General features: G+C 47.2%; 1 protein-coding gene and 1 non-coding gene across 4 annotated transcripts in view; both read right to left on the bottom strand.

The window, feature by feature from the left end:
• Positions 1-20,294, bottom strand: part of LOC126166217 (rhotekin-like) — a 512,066-nt gene that overhangs the window by 25,503 nt on the left and 466,269 nt on the right. For all 3 annotated transcript variants that reach the window (XM_049920385.1, XM_049920386.1, XM_049920384.1), the window contains exon 3: positions 1,979-2,194. In XM_049920385.1, coding sequence (XP_049776342.1) covers positions 1,979-2,194 — 216 coding nt within the window. The remainder of the gene's footprint in view (positions 1-1,978; positions 2,195-20,294) is intronic.
• Trnas-uga (transfer RNA serine (anticodon UGA)) lies at positions 13,183-13,257 on the bottom strand. Its single transcript has one exon. It is a non-coding gene; the product is annotated as a tRNA-Ser (tRNA).

Here is a 20,294-nt window from a genome sequence, read left to right as displayed (position 1 = left end):
AGGATCCTACGCAGTGCCGTAGGGGACCGCACCGCCACTTCCCAGCAAATTAGGGACACTGTTGCTCCTGGGGTATCGGCGAGGACCATTCGCAACCGTCTCCATGAAGCTGGGCTACAGTCCCACACACCGTTAGGCCGTCTTCCGCTCACGCCCCAACATCGTGCAGCCCGCCTCCAGTGGTGTCGCGACAGGCGTGAATGGAGGGACGAATGGAGACGTGTCGTCTTCAGCGATGAGAGTCGCTTCTGCCTTGGTGCCAATGATGGTCGTATGCGTGTTTGGCGCCATGCAGGTGAGCGCCACAATCAGGACTGCATACGACCAAGGCACACAGGGCCAACACCCGGCATCATGGTGTGGGCAGCGATCTCCTACACTGGCCGTACACCACTGGTGATCGTCGAGGGGACACTGAATAGTGCACAGTACATCCAAACCGTCATCGAACCCATCATTCTACCATTCCTAGACCGGCAAGGGAACTTGCTGTTCCAACAGGACAATGCACGTCCGCATGTATCTCGTGCCACCCAACGTGCTCTAGAAGGTGTAAGTCAACTACCCTGGCCAGCAAGATCTCCGGATCTGTCCCCCATTGAGCATGTTTGGGACTGGATGAAGCGTCGTCTCACGCGGTCTGCACGTCCAGCACGAACGCTGGTCCAACTGAGGCGCCAGGTGGAAATGGCATGGCAAGCCGTTCCACAGGACTACATCCAGCATCTCTACGATCGTCTCCATGGGAGAATAGCAGCCTGCATTGCTGCGAAAGGTGGATATACACTGTACTAGTGCCGACATTGTGCATGCTCTGTTGCCTGTGTCTATGTGCCTGTGGTTCTGTCAGTGTGATCGTGTGATGTATCTGACCCCAGGAATGTGTCAATAAAGTTTCCCCTTCCTGGGACAATGAATTCACGGTGTTCTTATTTCAATTTCCAGGAGTGTACATTGTGTACATAAAGTCTGGGAACACTTTCAGTTATTTTTTGCACAAGAACTAAACATTGTTCAGATGTCATACATATTGCATTTTGAAGAGGAACACTGAAAATTTTTTTTTTACAAACATTCAATATGCATAACACACTGATTTCCTTGGACTCCTTATGAATAACATTCACTTCAGTCACATTGGGACGTCCACTTCTCTTTGCCATGCACAAGCAACCCATCATAACGAATTTGTTGTGCCAGGGGTAAATGGCCCTCATTGTTGGTGGCTTCTTACCGTACATGGTTCTAAACATCTGTTGAACAGCTGTAGCACACTTGTTTTTGTCGAACTCCAACACACAGAAAGCTCGCTCCGCACCTGAACTTACCATGTTTGCGACTAGCACTGACTATTGGCAAATTACCAAACTATGCTGTGACGGTACACATGCAAAAAAACTTTCAGGCTTTCTCTTCAAAATGACATATGTATGATATCTGTACAATGTTTTGTTCTTGTGCAACAAATAATTGAAAGTGTTCCCGGACTTTGTGTGTGTGTGTGTGTGTGTGTGTGTGTGTGTGTGTGTGTGTGTGTGGCGGGGGGGGGCGGCGGAGTGTTGGCTGCATTTACTGTAAAGAAGTAAGGATTTATCACTGTGTCAACGAGGATATCACTAGAGATGGAGCACAAGATTTTGGACTGGGGAACTACGTGGAAGGAAACGTGCACCATCTGGGCATTTGCTTGAAGTGAAAAACCTACATCTGCATGGCTAGTGGAGAAATTTCACTTCGTAGCCTCCTGGATATGAGTGTAGTACTTACCATTGCGCCACCTCACTTGGTAATAACTTCCAGGGCTCATTGCATGTACGGTATTTTCTACAAGTGTCGGATTATCAATAGGATGTAAACATCTTATGTCTACTGTTTGCTTGCTACGAAAGCTAGAGCAGTTTGGCGTGTGTGTGTGTGTGTGTGTGTGTGTGTGTGTGTGTGTGTGACAGAAAGAGAAAGGAAGAGTAGGGGTACTAACAAGACGAGCACGTCGGGGAAGGTGAGGTCGGTGAGCGATCGGTCGACGGGGCAGAGCAGCGTGGTGTCGTAGATCTCGGTGCCGATGCGCGCCAGGCAGAAGACGGCGAAGCGTCGGTAGTCGCCCTTGTTCTTGAAGTGGTCCGTGTCACGCCAGATGAGCGGCATGCGCACGTCCGAGAGCGATACGCGACCCGTGCACGGCTTCACCCCGAACCTGCGGCACAACAACACACAAACGTGTCAACTCTACAGTGGGAAATCCAGGATTGAGTATAACAATATTATTAAAATGATAGCTGCTACACACACACACACACACACACACACACACACACACACACACACCGACTAAGGCCTTGTTGGCCAAAATCTCATTTTCCGACTGTCTTTTTATTGTGCCTATCTGCCGCTCAGCATCTCCGCTATATGGTGAGTAGCAACTACCCTTTTCATAAACCTGTTAACTGTTTCAGGCACATAAATATGACACAAATTTCGACCCTTATCACACAAGTATTTTATTTCTTGAACAATTTTATAAAAAATTGGTTAAACGTTACACAATTACATTAGAATAAGAACATTTACAGACATCACGATGTTTTTTACAAAAGAGATTTTCGAAAACTGTGGTGGCGCTACTTGATGCAAGACGTATTCTTGAAATAGAAGAACCTGCCACGCGTGACACTTCGTGCAGCGTGATTGTCTTGGAAGCAAGACCTGAAATTGTTACCCAGCAAAGACAAAAGCGGTCGTAACTTGTACAGCTTATCATAACCCTTCTCACCCTGCTTTGAGATGCAGCTGACATGCAATACGGATCGTCACCACTACACTCTGCAACTTCGTGTGATGATCACTGACCTGAAGGTACTTCTGGAGCAACGTTGATGCTTGGTAGTACATATTTTGAACTCAGAGTTATTCATGAAATAGTCGTCTTCTGCACAATGTAACTCAGAACCTTGAATTCAACATTGCTTCTGAACGCACGTAAGTCATTATCTTACCTATAATATAAAGCTGAATCTACAGTGTATCACGTAAAAACGGAAGTACGCACTCAGTCGTAGCGGGCGAAAACCACGGTGCACACTGTGCGGGAATACTACTTCTGACCTCTCTCGATCGTAGTGGAAACTGCCACATCACGTGCAATGGGTGGTTCGACAAACATACCTTCATGCTAGGTGAGTCAAAACTTCTGAATTAAGTGGCATAATTTTTGTTCCACCATGCACTTAACCTAGAAGGAATGGTGATCGACGCACTGCACCACCTGCCCTAAAAAGAGTTCAATGGCTAGCAAATGTGTGTGAAATCTAATGGGAGTTTACTGCTGAGGTCATCAGTCCCTAAGCTTACACACTACTGAACCTAAATTATCCTAAGGACACACAGACCCATGCCCGAGGGAGGACTCGAACCTCCGCCGGGACCAGCCGCACAGTCCATGACTGCAGCGCCTTAGACCGCTCGGCTAATCAGTGGCTAGCAGAGTGCGGTTGCCCCTAGCAGCGTAGACGCCGCCGTCGGAGTGGAGACAACGATAGTGGGGGAGGGCGCTCTCCGCGGGGTGGGGGAACGCCTCCCTTGCGGACGAGACAGTGTGGTCGCGGAGGTGTGGTTCTACGACTGAACGCTTCACACAAACGCAAATCAGGCAGAAATAAGGTATAGCTTGCGAGTCTGCAATCGATCGTATTAACCGGTTACGCCAGTATAACCAATAATTTGACATGGAAATCGTTTATTAGTGGAAACACGATGGGTACAAGATTCAGCTGAAATTTCAACAGAGGGAGCGATTTATTTTCGCCTCTTCTACACCTTCTTTGCTTGTCTTGTCAAAACACGGCGGAGTTTACACAGTTTCATCACGCTGATGCAGTTGCAACTGCGATAGCACCCTGAAACAGTCTTCATTAAACGAACAGGTGAGGACAAGTAAGGTCAAACAGCTTATGAAAAGTTTATGCGCGACATAAAAACAAAAGCTCCAGTTCTTCTTTTGTGTTGTTACAAACCATACTAATTTTCATCAGCTATCGATGGCAATTAAAAAAATTACTTTAATTCATTGGTTGGTTGGTTGGTTGGTTGGTTTGTTGGTTTGGGGAAGGAGACCAGATAGCGTGGTCATCGGTGTCATAGGATTAGGGAAGGATGGGGTAGGAAGTCGGCCGTGCCCTTTCAGAGGAACCATCCCGGCATTTGCCTGGAGTGATTTAGGGAAATCACGGAAAACCTAAATCAGGATGGCCGGACGCGGGATTGAACCGTCGTCCTCCCGAATGCGAGTCCACTGTCTAACCACTGCGCCACCCCGCTCGGTCTTTAATGCATTGAAAAAATCTGTAGTCACCCGTATGTCGCGGTGGATAAGAATGTTTCACACGTTAACTATGTGGCTAAATACTCTCCACTTTACGTGCTGTCATTTGCCAAAAACTCTTTTTGGTGTATCGAACCGTTTATACGATATGACAGATGTGATGGATACGTTCACACACTCGTTGGCGCACTCGATCGGAAGTCAGTGCACTATACACAAACCATTTTCTCAATATAGATATAGACCTCGTGGTCAAGTTTAAAGAAAAATCTAGTATGTTAGCTCCATTTCGTATGCAGCGGTAAATGGCCTAACATGAACCAAAAGCTAACTCAAAGTGACTATTTTGCATTGCAAATTCTTCGTGTTTCGTAAAGTTCCATACATAATGTCAAATTTTACAGTAACTACGACAAGATAACGAATGAGACAATAAGCTATGTACTGGTCTAGTTATCTTGCACAAGCTCTACTGAAACTGCTCAGCAGCCAAGATCAATAACGAATAACGATGTGGTGTGCTCGAAGGGGGAAGGCAAAATTGAATCCTGATGGCGGAACAAAGCCAGAAGATTTGGGTATAACGTCCTGTCGACGATGAGGTCTTTCCAGACAGCTCACCCTCGGATTCGAGTTTTCATCGTTAGTGTTTGGCATTTAGTGCGGAGAGGCCGTGGCATTTAGTTCCTGACCACGAGAACTTCACGCCAATTTTGAGAGTCAATAAAACCTTTCCGCAGTTGGTCTTAGCCTAAGGAGTGGCCAACTAAGGGCACGTGACTGCTGCTCGGTGCGGAAGAGAGGGAGAGGTCATGTGTGCGCGCAGACGGTGCAAATGGCTTTGAGCACTATGAGACTTAACATCTGAGGTCATCAGTCCCCTAGAACTTAGAACTACTTAAACCTAACTAACCTAATGACATCACACATATCCATGCCCGAGGCAGGATTCAAACCTGCGACCGTAGCGCCGGCCGGAGTGGCCGTGCGGTTTTAGGCGCTACAGTCTGAAACCGAGCGACCGCAACGGTCGCAGGTTCGAATCCTGCCTCGGGCATGGATGTGTGTGATGTCATTAGGTTAGTTAGGTTTAAGTAGTTCTAAGTTCTAGGGGACTGATGACCAAAGATGTTAAGTCCCATAGTGCTCAGAGCCATTTTGCGGCCGTAGCGGTCGCGCGGTTCCAGACTGAATCGCCTAGAACCGCTCGGCCACAACGGCCGGGGTGTTGGATTAGGTTGGGTTGTCTGGGGGGGGGGGGGGGAGGGGAAGACACCAAACAGCGAGATCATCGGAATTAGGGAAGGGCGGGGAAGGAAGTCGGCCGTGCCCTTTCAAAGGAACCATCCCGGCATTTGCCTGGAGCGATTTAGGGAAATCACGGAAAACCTAAATCAGAATGATCAGACGCGTGATTGAACCGTCGTCCTACCGAATGCGAGTCCAGAGTGTTAACCACTGTGGCACCTCTCTCGGTTTTTGGCGTGGTTATCTTGTGCAATGAGATACGAAATAAAAGTGCCAGACACACGATTCGGGATCCAAGCACACCAAGAAAAAAAGCTGGACGAGGAATTGCCAAGTGAACCGACCATCTGTTGTGGCAGTTTGGCAACGGCGAACGGTTCGAGTGTGACGATCAGCTTTCTCATTGGAGGATACGAGTTACAACGCGTGAAATGTCAAATAACAAGCAATTTTAATCGAACTGCAGGGTCTCTCATCCGTGCATGTCATTCTCACTTCTGAACGTAAATGTAAAATCGTCTCTGCACAGTTTCTCGTTGTCTTCTGTCTTAACTACGCAAAGTGCCGTCAGCTAAGAATTTCTTACAAGCTTCCTATTTAGGGGGCTTCTGTTGTGATGCTTTTAAAACTGCGTAACCAGTGTTCATCAAAATAGTCTGGAATCATTTACACCGGTACGATAGAAAACTAGTCACGGTGGCCTAAAGAGGTAACGTAAATTTTTCAGCTGCATGTTAATGGTAGAGGTCTAGCTGCCCCAGTACAGCACAAAAGTACCGTACAGGAAATGCCTCAACGTGACGAGAGATTTCAGAAGCGCGCTGCCAGATTTAGAGCATAAAGTGGGTGGTGCTACATGGGGATGCGGCCCCGTCCTTGTAGAGGCCACAACAGCTCCTACGTGTCCTATCAGTGGTCCCCTATTAATTAGCGTCCGGCGATGACGCAGCAACTCAACCCGGGGAGCCAACACAAGCGGAAGGGAAGAAGACACACACACACACACACACACACACACACACACACACACCATCGTCCTCCTCTCCACTCGTCGCTTTCTATAAACAGGCGCGTCTCCGCTCCTCCTGCTTAATGCTGCGGCCTCTCTCAGATATCATTGGCATTTCCACTTTAATATTTCCTTGAGCACAGAGGAGATAAGGGAAAACTTGCAAATGATTTACTGATCCTTTGGTGAGAAGCTGTCACATTAGCCGGTCACATAAGTACAGGTATGGAAAAGAACAACGACAAATCCTCGAAAAACACTGTCTGTGCTGCACTGCTGCTTACATCCGAAGATCACACGGAAAGTCGTGAGCGAGCCATTTTAGGAGTTTCAGAATAAAAACAGTTTTGTTTTCGAAGTTATGTAATATCAATGACACGTTTCACGTTTTTGGCGCATCATTAGATTGCCTACAAAAACAAAACAAAAAAACAATAAATTAAAGGAAGAGACATGGTCCTATCTTGGACGGCAACGCCGGTAAAATAACCTGAAAGTATTAGTAGCTTACGTAGAAGTACATGAAATGTATTCGCAGTTGCGAATATGGACAAGCATCAGCTGTATAACGGAATGAAAAAGATAATTCGTGCTGGACCGGAACCGAATCCGGATTTCCCGCTTATAGCGAGCGTTCGCCTTACCATTGGGTTAACCGTGCACGACCCACGGCCAGACAAATCATGTGTCTACAACCTGTACACGTATATTTCCATGCAAGGGCGACATTTATTGCAGTGCCTGTGCTGTTCAGAAATACGACGCAATATTCCTTCGGACATGCATCGTTATTTGGAATAACACTAGCTTTGCAAAATCATGTTGTGTAAAATAGCTAGATATGTAACCCATCCGTCATAAAGCTGTATAAAATGGAAAATGGACGCGACAGTAGCTGGGTATGTAATCCATCCATCATAAAAACACATAAAATTCAAAGTGGACCTGGTCAAAAGAAAACAAAGCCTGCAGTATATCATCAAGAAGGTACGTACAGTGCAGCAAGGAGGTGCCCAGGTGGCACGCGTGACCGGCGTATGGAACATTTACGAAATACAAAAAATGCGTAAAACTAGTAAATGAATATGCAAAGCATCGCAACCACATGAAACCGGAAGTCCATTAAAGTACCCCTATATACAGCAGAATAAATAGGTTAAACAATGACACGAAAAATAGCGAGTCAAAACATGTCATTAAAATTGTCATACGGAGTAAAAATAGCTAAAGTTTAAAATGCATGCAAGGCGTATGCATACGAGATTGACAACCCAAACATCATGGCATCAGGACTAGGGGCAATCGTAAGCATTGCAAACTAGAGACACAGACTTATTTTTAGTCATTAAAATAAAGAAAATATAACCTACAGAATAGAAAAAGGTAGAGTCACCTACGAAATAACAAGGACATTAATAAGCCTCCTAACTTCACTCTTGCCGCACTACACGCTGTGTTTGCATCTTTGTGTGCAGCCAAAAGGACATTCTGCTGTTTGCGGCTGATACCTCTTTTATTTTGTAAGCGTGGTCGTATTTTGTAAAGCTATGGCGGAAGCAGCTGGTGGGCTCAAAGTCAAATGCGATGGTCGTTGGAATTTTTCCGTCGCTTTCTTGTACCTTCTTGATAATACGCTGGCGGTTTTCTTTTCTTTTGACTACGTCCACTTTGAATTTTATATGATCTTATGTCGGATGGATTACATATCGCCCGCATCTCGTGGTCGTGCGGTAGCGTTCTCGCTTCCCACGCCCGGGTTCGATTCCCGGCGGGGTCAGGGATTTTCTCTGCCTCGTGATGGCTGGGTGTTGTGTGTTGTCCTTAGGTTGGTTAGGTTTAAGTAGTTCTAAGTTCTAGGGGACTGATGACCATAGATGTTAAGTCCCATAGTGCTCAGAGCCATTTGAACCATTTGATTACATATCCAGATACTATTGAATCCATTGTCCACGCATGTCGTTTTGTGGGTGCAGCATCTCGTCGACGCCTTCGGTGCTCACATTAAACAAATTGTTAATAATAAAATCAACAACCCCACCTTTGCCACTTGTTTGACCTGATCCAACCATGCTCCATTTCTATTCCATTACACAGGGAAGCATTTCTATTTGTCTTTCTTGCGTTCACAGCGCCAGATTTGCACCTGGTGGCCAAAATTGGTACTAATTTTTTTTCCAATGGAAATCTGTTTCGTATTACAAAATTTAATAAGTTTTGCTGCCATATGATTATTACAGCCCACACTGCACCTCTTCGAGTAGTTGCGCTTTAATTACAACCCCCAACATTTCAACGACGATCCAGAACCTTCTGCCCCCAGATATCAGAGAACGCGGCACGGAACCAGCGGGAGGTAGAGTGTAGGTTGCTAGTGGCGTTCGATTTCCAATCCAGTGATCTGGATTTTATGGGTGCTACCGCATAGACTGCTTATCAAAAGCAGTCTAGGCACCCTCACATATAACACTTCCCTAAGCGTACGACCGTGCTAAAACGTGGGGTAATTATGGCGAGCTGCGAAATTGCGCACGCCGCATGTCGTATGGACGAGGTCACAGCGACGCCAGAGAGCGTTCTTGGAGCCTGCATGACGAGGAGGAGGAATGTTAGGAGACGTGCAGCGCCGTGTTTACGAAGGCACGGGAGGGGCGCGGTGCAGCGACTGTTTCTGGCTGGCGCACTGTGCTATGCTATGCATTCTATGCTGACGCGCCGGCGCTGGGTAATTCTGTCCGCGCGGAGGTAGCATAGCGCCGGGAATTGCCGCTCGCCTATTTCTAGCGCCCGCCGCGTTTACGGGGGAGTTCAATGCACAAGCAATCGCGACGCCCACTCGCCCGCGTCACACTTCCCCTACGTCACCACTATGACGCGCTGCAGGCGCACAACCCAGACGTGCCCCATACCGATGCATGGCGCTACTTTCGTCTCAACACTCCAGGACCGCTCGAAATAGGTGATCAATCCTACAGCTTCTACCATTCTTTCATATTCCGCTATGACCGAAAATTGTAATTTCTATTGTTCCATCATGTGTGAATGGAATGGAACTGCGGCTGGTCGAAGACTTGAAGAAAATGAATCCCGACAGCCGTAGCCTCCGGTAGCTGACTATTCAGCGCGACAGAATGTCAATCCTAAGGGACCGGGTTCGATTCCCAGCTGGGTTGGAGATTTCCTCTGCTCAGGGACTAGGTGGTGTGTGTTGTCCTAATCATCAGCATTTCATCCCCATCGACGCGCAAGTCGCCGAAGTGGCGTCAAATCGAAGTAATTGCACCCGGCGAACGGTCTACCCGACGGGAGGCCCTACTCACACGACATTTACCAATTTCGGTACCTCACTGGCAGTATCTTCAGGCCCCGATTCACGAAACTAGATAAGCCATCTAAACGTCTGTGCTAGTATGGGGATCACTCATTCCAACTGGTTTTCATAGAATTCTAAAACTCCTCTGTAGACGTGACTGTCCACACCTCTTTAGAAACCAGCTGAGTGATTCCCATAGTAATACAGACGTTTAGATGACATATCTAGCTAGTGTATACAGTAGGTGCCTGAAGATGGTGTCAATGAGGCATCGAAACTGGTTGGCAAAATAAAGTACGCAAAAAATTAACAGCTGCCGGGATTCATGTTCTTCAAGAAAATTAAAATAGACCCATACAAAGCGTATCAAAACTAAAGCAAAAAGAGACATGGGTGAAAGTGCGCTAACACAAGCAATAATTTTCCAATAAACGTGAGGTCGCTAAGGAACCATTTGCAAGATAATTGCGACTGTCTGGTCAAAGGACAGTGTTGAATTCAGTATGAAAAAATGCAAACTTTTTGATTAAGTCTTCATCTAAATGGTCTGCAGTTTGACGTAAAACCACATATTGTTTGTGAGTTACCAAATCAGCAACTTTTCTTATTACTTCTGTGGGTATTGATACTAAGCGATCGTCTCATTCAGTCACACATTCTTCCCATGAAACTTGATTGATCACGGTACCTTCAGTTTATACAGTGCCAATTTCAGGCTTACAGTGAAATGAATACCCTTAGCTGCATACAGGCGTTGATATGAGTCAACGGGGACAGTTGAAAATGTGTGGCCCGACCGGAACTCGAACCTGGGATCTCCTGCTTACATGGCAGACGCTCTACCCATCCGAGCCACCGAGGACACAGAGGACACTGCGACTGCAGGGACTTATCTCTGGCACGCCTCTCGTGAGACCCACGGTCGCAGCTTATTGTCCCGCACTATATTCATAGTGCCCCTGCCCATTATACTCATTACTCGCGGCTTTACTGCCGATTCTCGTAAGAGTTCGGGCACTGTTTGTGCATCCGCACAGAAGAAGATGCTCAAATGGCTGGTATATATAATTTCAGGATTGTTTTAAGACGTTCCTTTGTGCAACGCTGGAGAATGTGGCACACGCGCGATCGAGCATTGTTACGTTTTGATGAGTCATCCAACACGCCAACAGGACCCAACATGATTAAGTCGAAGAGGGCCTTAACCTCTAAGATCACCGGAGTCTACAATCCTCTGAATTTTTCTATCTAGAACCGTCTCGTAAAAGCGAAGTATGCAGTTATTATTATTATTATTATTATTATTATTATTATTATTATTATTATTATTATTCTCGTGTTAGGAACATACAGGTACAGGTATACCTTTTATTACACGGGGAGAGGGGGAGGGGGAGGGATGAATCGGACGGTGGAGGGGAAGGGGGAGGGGAGAATGGAGGGGGCAGTAGAGGACTGCACCACCAACCCCTCAGGTGGTCAATGTGACCAAAAAGCCCTACCTTACAGGGATGAATAGAAACCACGTACGTGGGAAAAAAACACCAGCAGATCAGCCACTTCGCTGTTGTCGGCTAACACCAAAGGGAACGTGTTAGAAAGATTAAGATGTCACTTCAAAGCAGCCAGTATTGGGACAGTCTATGAGTGAGTGGGCCACTGTCAGGCGGGCTCCGTATCGGCAGTGAGAAGGATCCTCACAACGGAGAATGTGGCCACGGGTCAGCCAACAGTGGCCAACACGGGGTCGACAGAGGGCGGTGACCCCAGCGAGATGAACCCAGGCAAAACCGCCACGCGGTCGTGGTCTCCTTACTTGTCCTCAGTTTGTTTGGGGAGATCAGGGCAGACTGTGTGTGGGTGAGGGGGGGGGGGGGCGGTGGCGTCGTTATCCAGTTGGAAAACACCCTCTCCCTCCGGACTGCTGTTCATGAAAAGCAGCAAAACTGGTCAAACGCGCCAGATTGAAGAACAAATTTGCAATGAGGATGCATGGTATAACCACGAAACTGCTCCTTCTGTCATACGAGATCGCACCAAAGACCATAGCTCCAGGTGTAGGTCCAGTGTGTCTCGCAGGCAGACAGGTTGGTTGCAGGTCCTCAACTGGCCTACTCCTCGCCAACAAACAGCCATCACTAACACCGAGGCAGAACCGGCTTTCATCAGATAAAGACACAAGACCTCCATTCTGCCCTCCAATGAGTTCTCTCCTGACACCACGGAAGTCGCAAAAGTCGATGGTTTGGGCTCAGTGGAATGCACACTGCAGGGCATCTGGCTCTGAGCTGTAACAGTTCGTTATGTGACTGTGGTGGCATCTGCTGCTCAGATGCAGTACGATGCACCAGAGCCATACGACTAACACGATGGTCTTCACTTTCGGTAGTGCCCCCTGGTCGAGGAGCCCAGTCATCTTGCGAACGTACATTCTCGTGACCAGCACTGCGTCTAATCCCACTGACAACCAACGCTCCCCACCATTACACTGTGTATTTAAAGCAAGCCTAGTTTGTATCTTCATAGACCCGCTACTAGCGCCACTGTCATGCAACTGGCACGAAATTTGAATAATTGATATCTTTCAGATGTAGAAAAACGCCTACTAACTTTCGCTTATATCGCAGATCTCCTTCTTGGTATTGAGTTTTTCTTCTTTCTTTTTTTTTGCGTCAATACATATTTCGTAGCCACAAACAGAAATGCCGCCGGTGGCAGGTGTCTGTGACGTCATCACGAGGCGGGCGGCCCCGGCGGCCATCTATCGACCAGCTACGCGACGCGACGCGAGGCGGCATGACGTCTGCGCGACCGGAGATTGCCGGAAACGCGGAAGCCGCTGCCCGCGGATTGCCGATATCCTGCCGCCGGCCGAGCCGAGCTACTGCTTCCTCCCCCAGGAAGCCCCAGCCGCCCCTACTTACCTGTGCCTGCCTCGCGGCCACGAGCCGATGCGCCAGGCAGACGTCTTCTTCCCCCAGAGAACCGTCTTCCCTCCAGCGTGTCAGTTTCATCGAGGAGAGTTGAGGCTACGGGATGATCCGCTTCCTGTCCGTACGACCTTTCTGCGCAACTAGTTATCTTGCTGGCGATGGAAGCTTTTGTTGCCGCTTTTTGTATCTGCGAATTTTTTTTTTTAATCTGTCTTCCATCGAATTAATTTTTCTTTTCTTTTTAGGGTGCCGTACCTCGATCGGTGTAAACGGAAGCTTATTAGGATCGGTTTGTTGTCTGCCTGCCTGCCTGCCCATCCGTCCGACATCTACGACCCTGAAACTTCCTGGCAGATTAAAACTGTGTGCCGGACCGAGACTCGAACTCGGGACCTTTGCCTTTCACGGGCAAGTGCTCTACCAACTGAGCTACCCAAACACGACGCAGAAGTAATGCTGTGAGGACGGGGCGTGAGTCGTGCTTGGGTAGCTCAGTTGGTAGAGCACTTGCCCGCGAAAGGCAAAGGTCCCGAGTTCGAGTCTCGGTCCGGCACACAGTTTTAATCTGCCAGGAAGTTTCATATCAGTCCACACTCCGCTGCAGAGTGAAAATCTCATCTACGACCCTTTTTATCAGGAATACGTAGACATATCAAGTTGAAATTTATGTCACATATTAAGGCCTGCGGTATCTTGGCGGTGTAAAAAGATTAAGCTTCTATGTCAATGCAATCAAGAGATACGGCCATTTGTTTCACTTACGTTGATCCCCCCAAACTCACTCGTCAAAATCTACAGTAGTACTCTCCGTTGACCTAAAATCACGAAATTTGGCAGCAAGCAAGCTTTCACAGTACACCTATAGGAAACAATTCGAAAATGGCTAATTTGTAACTATATCACACGAACAATTTTTTTGTGATTTGTTACCCGAGCGCATCTCTGTCCATCCGTCTGTTAAGACCTCTTTTTATGAGGAACGGGTAGATGTATCAAGTTGAAATTAATGTGACACATTTGGTCTACGGCCTCTCTATGACGTAAAACATTTAAGCTTATAAGCCAATGCAATCAAAAGGTACGACCATTTACGTCATTGCCAGTATCGATTTCGATAACGGGCAAAAATCGTGGAGATTTTCGGTTCCCGGGAAGGATGAATTACCCATATACGTAATAATATTTGTAAGGAACCCTCAGTACGTTGTCTTCAGTCGTTCTCATGGTATTTGTGTGAAATAATGTGCAGAGTTACTTTTCAATACATCGTGGGAGCAGACGGTGATCAATGTTATTACTAACAGTTACTATTAAAATCAGTCTTGATCACAAATTTATTTATTCTGGTAACCTGTTTCGACCACCTGGTCATTTTCAAACCTACAAGACAAATACAGAGTCTGATACATGAAAGAAAATTATATAAAACTACAAAGAGTAAAACGATAAATTACCAAAATGCTTTATGAGTAGGAGCCTCCTTCTGGTGGTAAATCACTGCTAGATAGAGCAGTGCACGTCTTACTTATACACTCGAGGCTCCGCCCACTTTTGACAGAATGATGTCATCGCTAACCAATGGGTTAAAAGTCAAATAACAACGTAAAATTTCCCAATTAAAAGAACAATGGCAAGAATGAAAAATAAAAATACATGGAACTAAGCTGGTTCAACAGCTATTGTCAGATAAAATATGTGAAATTATTAAACGTATGAGATAAATAAAAACGTTTTGACAGTACATGGGTTGCCCTCTCTGGGCTTGTTGGAGAACCATTTAGAAGCTACTGGTTGCCATGGTAAGTACAGACGCCATTCCAAAGATGTGGCAGCAGGTTATTCCCAACGAGGTGGTTGTAATATCGATAGGCAAACACTGTCACGTCAGACGACGTACCGTGAACAGCATATTCTTAAGGAAACGATAGACGCTCTACCAGGGCGCTTTCCATTAAGGATGCTGCAAAAATTTTGACTGCACAGATAAAATTTCAAGGTGTTACGAGAGACATCCATTTCTACAGATTATTCGATAGATAATAATTAGTTCTTGCAGACGAAAACTGAGAAAGAAATGTGCAGAATGTTTGGTTGGATTTCTTACTTAGGCCTAAAAACTTTAAAACGTACATTATTTTATTTTGCTCTGATTGCTCACCTGAAACTGGGCTTTAGTTTTCGTTGCGATGCGGAAGTCTACGGGCTATTGAACAATATCGTGACCACGATGAGACGTGGATTAAACAACCTGACGGGGAGGTAAAACAACGATCGTGTGGGCTCATACTGAACCACCCAACAAGCCAAATACAAGATGGCTAGTCCAGTCAACCAGAAAGGTTAACACCAACATTTTTCGTAACGCTAAAAGTATACTATTTCCGGTTTTTATGGACGGTGGAAGGACAGTAAATTTTGGACTCCACCGTGCGCAATTAAGAAAACCGAAAACAGCAACTTAAAAACAAGAAACGTTGTCTCTTGAGAACCGGAGTCGAGTCCTTGCACCAACTACGCTCAGTCATTCTGCGAGGCAAACACAAGCACTGTTAAACCAGTTGAAATGGGCTGTAATTCAAAACCTGTCCTACAGCCCAGATTTTAAGGTAACTCGTCATTTCCACACCTTGGCGCACCCGAGTAAGTGCCGTGGCCTTCAACAATTCGACTCCGACGAAGAACTCGAATGTACTGTCGCGGTATGGCAGTAATTTCAGTCGTCAGAATTTTGTAAAGACGAACATTGTCAATGCATCAAGAAATATTATAACTGATTATAACAAAATGGTGACAGTAACGTAGGTGTGTTCCAAGCAGAGCGCTGCTATTGTGTTTGTTTTGGAGAAAAACCGGAGCATCGCAGATATTCACAGATGCTTGCAGAATGTCTATGGACCCCTGACAGTCTGATGATGATGTTTGGTTCGTGAGGTGCTGAACGCTCTGGTCATCAGTCCCAATTTTTACACAGTCCAGTCGAGCCAGTGTCACGAATGATGATAATGACGACGACGACGACGATGATGATGAAATAATGAAGACAACACAAACACCCAGTTTCCGGGCAGAGAAAATCCCCAATCCGGCCGGGAATCGAACCCGGGACCCAGTGATGCAGAGGCCATAGTCCACGAGCTGCGGGAGGACCCCCGACAGCTAACAAAAGCGCGGTGAGTCGTTGGGTGAGGCGTCTGTCGTCATCGCAACAAGGTCGCGGAAACGTGTCCCATCTCTCGCTTGCCGACCGGCCGCACACTGCCGTGACTCCTGCAGTGTCGGAACGTGCGAACACATTCATTCGAGGAGATCGACGGATCACAGTCAAACACGTCGCTGCACAACTGGACGTCTCTGTTGGCAGTTCTGACACACTCGTCCACCAGTTGGGCTAGTTGAGGTGTGTGGCGCTAGCTTCCTCGCCGCCTGACAGAAACCCATAAGAAACAACGAAGGACCATCCGTGCGGAATTGCTTAACAGGCTGATCGTGACAATTCTTTTGTCGAACATCGTCACAGTCAGTGAAACAGGGGTTCATCGCTCCGACCAGAAAAAAACGACACTCCATGGAGAGGCACCAAACCACCTGTCCTCCTCAGAAAAGGCCGCACCCTCGGCCAATAAAGTCATGGCGACAGTCTTCTGGGACTCTGAAGGGCTTCATCTGTTTGAAGTCCTCCCTCAGGGAGGAACAGTCAAATCTGAAGTGTACTGTGCTGCCCTCAGGAAACTGGAGAAACGACTACAGCGTGTTCGTCTGCACAAAAATGCAAACGAATGTCTCCTTCTCCATGAAAACACAAGGCCTCACACCCGAGAGGAACTCTCAAAACTTCACTGGACTGTTCCACCTCATCTATACTACAGCCCGGATCTCGCACCTTCCGACTTCCATCCGTTTGGCTCAAGGAAGGATACACTCCGCAGGAAGCAGTACATGGACTGTGGGGAGGTTATTGATTCAGCAAGACGTTGGCTCCGACTGGTACGAGGGTTGACTGAAAAGTAATGCCTCCACCTTCGTTACTCTTCAACAGTTGGCAGCATTGGTATGCGGCAGGTACTCGCTTGTTCCGTAGCCTCTTCTCTACATTTCCAGTTGGCGGGAAGCCTTAGCACTGAACGGTTGTGTTGTTACAGTTTTTTTTTGTGGTTTTAGGGCGCACAACTTCAACGGTCATTAGCGCCCAGACTATGTTAGGAATGCACCGCGAGTCACAAGTTTAAAACAGCAACGAAACGGAAAACACGATAAAAGACAGACTGAGGCATAGGATGAAAAAAAAAGGAAAACAGCATAATCAAATGTCCTTAGAGAGGGTTGTCAAATGGATAAAATGAAGAACGCGAGCAGCTGCTCGTGGGTCATCCGCTAAAAGGGCTTCTAGAGTACATGGCAGGCCAAGATCAAGACGCAGTGCGTTAAAATGCGGACAGGACATTAAAATGTGGCGGACCGTCAGCAATTGCCCACATGGACAAAACGGTGCCGGCGCAGCCGTCAGCACATGGCGATGGCTGAACCGGCAGTGTCCAATTCGTAACCGGGCCAAAACTACCTCCTCCCGCCGAGAAGGGCGTGAGGAGGACGTCCAAGCCACGGGAAGAGGTTTCAAGGCCCGAAGCTTGTTGTCTGTAAGTGCAGCCCAATCGGCATGCCACTGCGATAAAATGCGCCGACAAATGACCCTGCTAAAATCTGACGAAGAGACACAACAAGAAGCTGTCCGAGGCTGGAGGACCGCAGCCTTGGCCACGGCATCTGCAGCTTCGTTCCCAGGGATACCGACATGGCCAGGAACCCACATAAAGCTAACCGGAGAACCGACGTCCACCAGCTGCTGAAGAGAGCGTTGGATCCGGTGCACGAAAGGGTGAACCGGGTACGGATCACTGAGGCTCTGGATAGCGCTCAGGGAATCGGAGCAGATGACATATGCAGAATGTCGGTGGCGGCAGATGTAAAGAACAGCCTGGTAGAGGGCAAAGAGCTCAGCTGTGAAGACCGAACAATGGCCATGGAGCCGGTATTTGAAACTTTGTGCCCCGACAATAAAAGAACACCCGACCCCGTCATTGGTCTTAGAGCCATGTGTTGTTACAGTGTAAAGTACTGAACGTTGCGAAGACAGTCTTCATTGAATTCTTGACAGCAGAAGGTGTCATCCCAAAGGAGATTCATCAGAGAATGAAAGCAGTTTATGGTGATTGTGTTAATGTGAATACTGTGCGTCGTTGGGCGATTAAGTTTAAAGGTGTTGAGGTGGGAACATCTGACCTGCGTGACAAAGAGTTGGACGTCCTGTGAGAACAACCACCGAGTTTCACAAGAAAAATGTTGACAGGTTGATTCAGGACGATCGTCATATCACTGAGAGAGAAACTGCCAGCACAATCTGCAGAACGTGTGGGTCACATTATTGCTTTGCTTGGCTATAGGAAGATCTGTGCACGATGGGTACCCCGGATGATGACTCCTGAAACGAAAGCTCACAGACTTGGAATTTGCCAGGAACTCCTCTCGCGTTACGAGAATGAAGGTGACGCCTTTCCCCATTCAACTGCGACAGGAGACGAAACGTGGGTACACAATTACGACACGCAGACGAAACGTCAGTCTGTGGAATATCGACACAAAGACTCACCCCAGAAAAAGAAATTCAAGACGCAGACCTCAGCTGGAAAAATCATGGCCACAGTGTTCTAGGACGCAGATGGTGTTATCCATGTTGATTTCCTTGATCGTGGAACAACAATAAATTCAGAGCGTTACATCACAACGCTGTGAATTCTGAAAAGATGGTTAACAAGGGTCCTAAAGGAAAAGTGAAATGTTTTCCAGCAGCATGGCAATGCTGAACCACAGCAGAACTTCAGAGACGGAATCTCACCACCGTACGGCATCCTCCGTACAGTCCAGATGTAGCACCGTCTGACTTCCATCTGTTCCCGATAATGAAAGACGATCTGCGGGGACATCATCATGATTCTGATGAAGACGTTGAGAGAACTCTGTTCTTGCGGAAAGAGTGTGTCGACTTCTTCATGGCGGCTTCAGAAAACATGTTCATCGTTGGCAGAAAAGTATCCAAATGGCTGGTGATTATGCGCAAAAGTGAATATTGGTTATTAAAGATCATATTCTAACGATTGTTTCTGAGTTTGTTTCATTAAAATATGCCCATCCAAGCCCAATTAACGAAGGTGGAGGCATTACTTTTCATTCAACCCTCGTAGAATGGTACCGTGCGGGCAAACGGGCCCTCTCAGAAGATGACCTAAGGCCGTCGCATTGAACAGAGTTTATGTTGGAAAATAGCGTTTTGTAGCCAAAAGAGGAAGGAATAATACGATGTATTTCAATCCAGAATAAAACCAACCTGCTTTCAGAAAAAAATCATAACTGTAACCAATACAAATTCAAGAAAGATTAGTTTTTCGTCGAGAGAGGTGAGTGGCAGTCTCCACATTTGGGTGGCGACGTCTACGGGTGGAACCGAGAACTTTTCAGACGCCCCTCGTAAACTTTTAAGATTTTTGTAAGGAATTTGCTTCAAGTACTCCAGAATTTTATTTATTGCCAATAGAAGGGTACATTCCATACTGCCGACTACAGCACACGCGACATTATGACGGAATAATTGTTGCAGTGACCTAGGTTGAGGCCAGGTGGGTGAGGGCCACTGCAGATTCTAGTGCGGCTCGTGTCGAGGCCGGTGGCTAAACATAGCGGACAATGCTGTCGCCACAAAGCCAACGCGCCTCACGGCACAGCGAGCGCGCAGCGGCGCGAGGCAACCTGCGGCGCAGCCCTGCCGGATGGGTGGCCGCCCTCTCAGGCGAAAGCCGCCTCGCCGGCAAATAGCGCCCACGCCGGTCCGCAACCTTTCATCTTATTAATAGACGGAAGCCAACCTCGCAGGTCGTCGTGACATCCGATTCAGCAGACGGCCATTCAAAGGTTATGCTGACTTCCAATTGAAGGACAATGTAGGTGGTCGCAACCGAGAGCTGCTCAACCATCATTCACGACATTCAGCTTACTGTCTGTTGCTGGTAGATACGTGCGCTGCGAAAATATTCAAAAATATTTTGAATGAAAGTCCTCGTGACTAATCTCCAGTAAAATAACGCACAATGAGTAAGATGATAATTTCGTAACTGTACGTGCGTTCTTTGTACGAAGGCTGTTCGAGAAGTAAGGCCGGATCGGTCGCCAAGAGGAAACTACAGTGCATATCCGATAAATCTCTGCACAGAAGTGTTGAGCAGTGTCTGTAGTGTGTCACTTCGGTCGTGCCACGTCGCTCTTTTCAGTTCTAAGCGCACAGTGAGTACGTGAAGGTGCCTAGAAAATAACACCTCCCGTCAAGTATGACGGCCCGGTCACAGATATCGCCTGGTATTATACAGCCCACGTAACTTAACTATCGTGACAATTCTCGCCGCAATCTGCAGCGGCAATGAAGATGCTGCA

The sequence above is a fragment of the Schistocerca cancellata genome, chromosome 1 (genome assembly GCF_023864275.1).
Source record: "Schistocerca cancellata isolate TAMUIC-IGC-003103 chromosome 1, iqSchCanc2.1, whole genome shotgun sequence".
NCBI classification, from domain to species: Eukaryota; Metazoa; Arthropoda; class Insecta; order Orthoptera; family Acrididae; genus Schistocerca; species Schistocerca cancellata.
The sequence above is the reverse complement of the archived record's forward strand: the minus strand, read 5'-3'. Positions and strand labels throughout refer to the sequence as shown.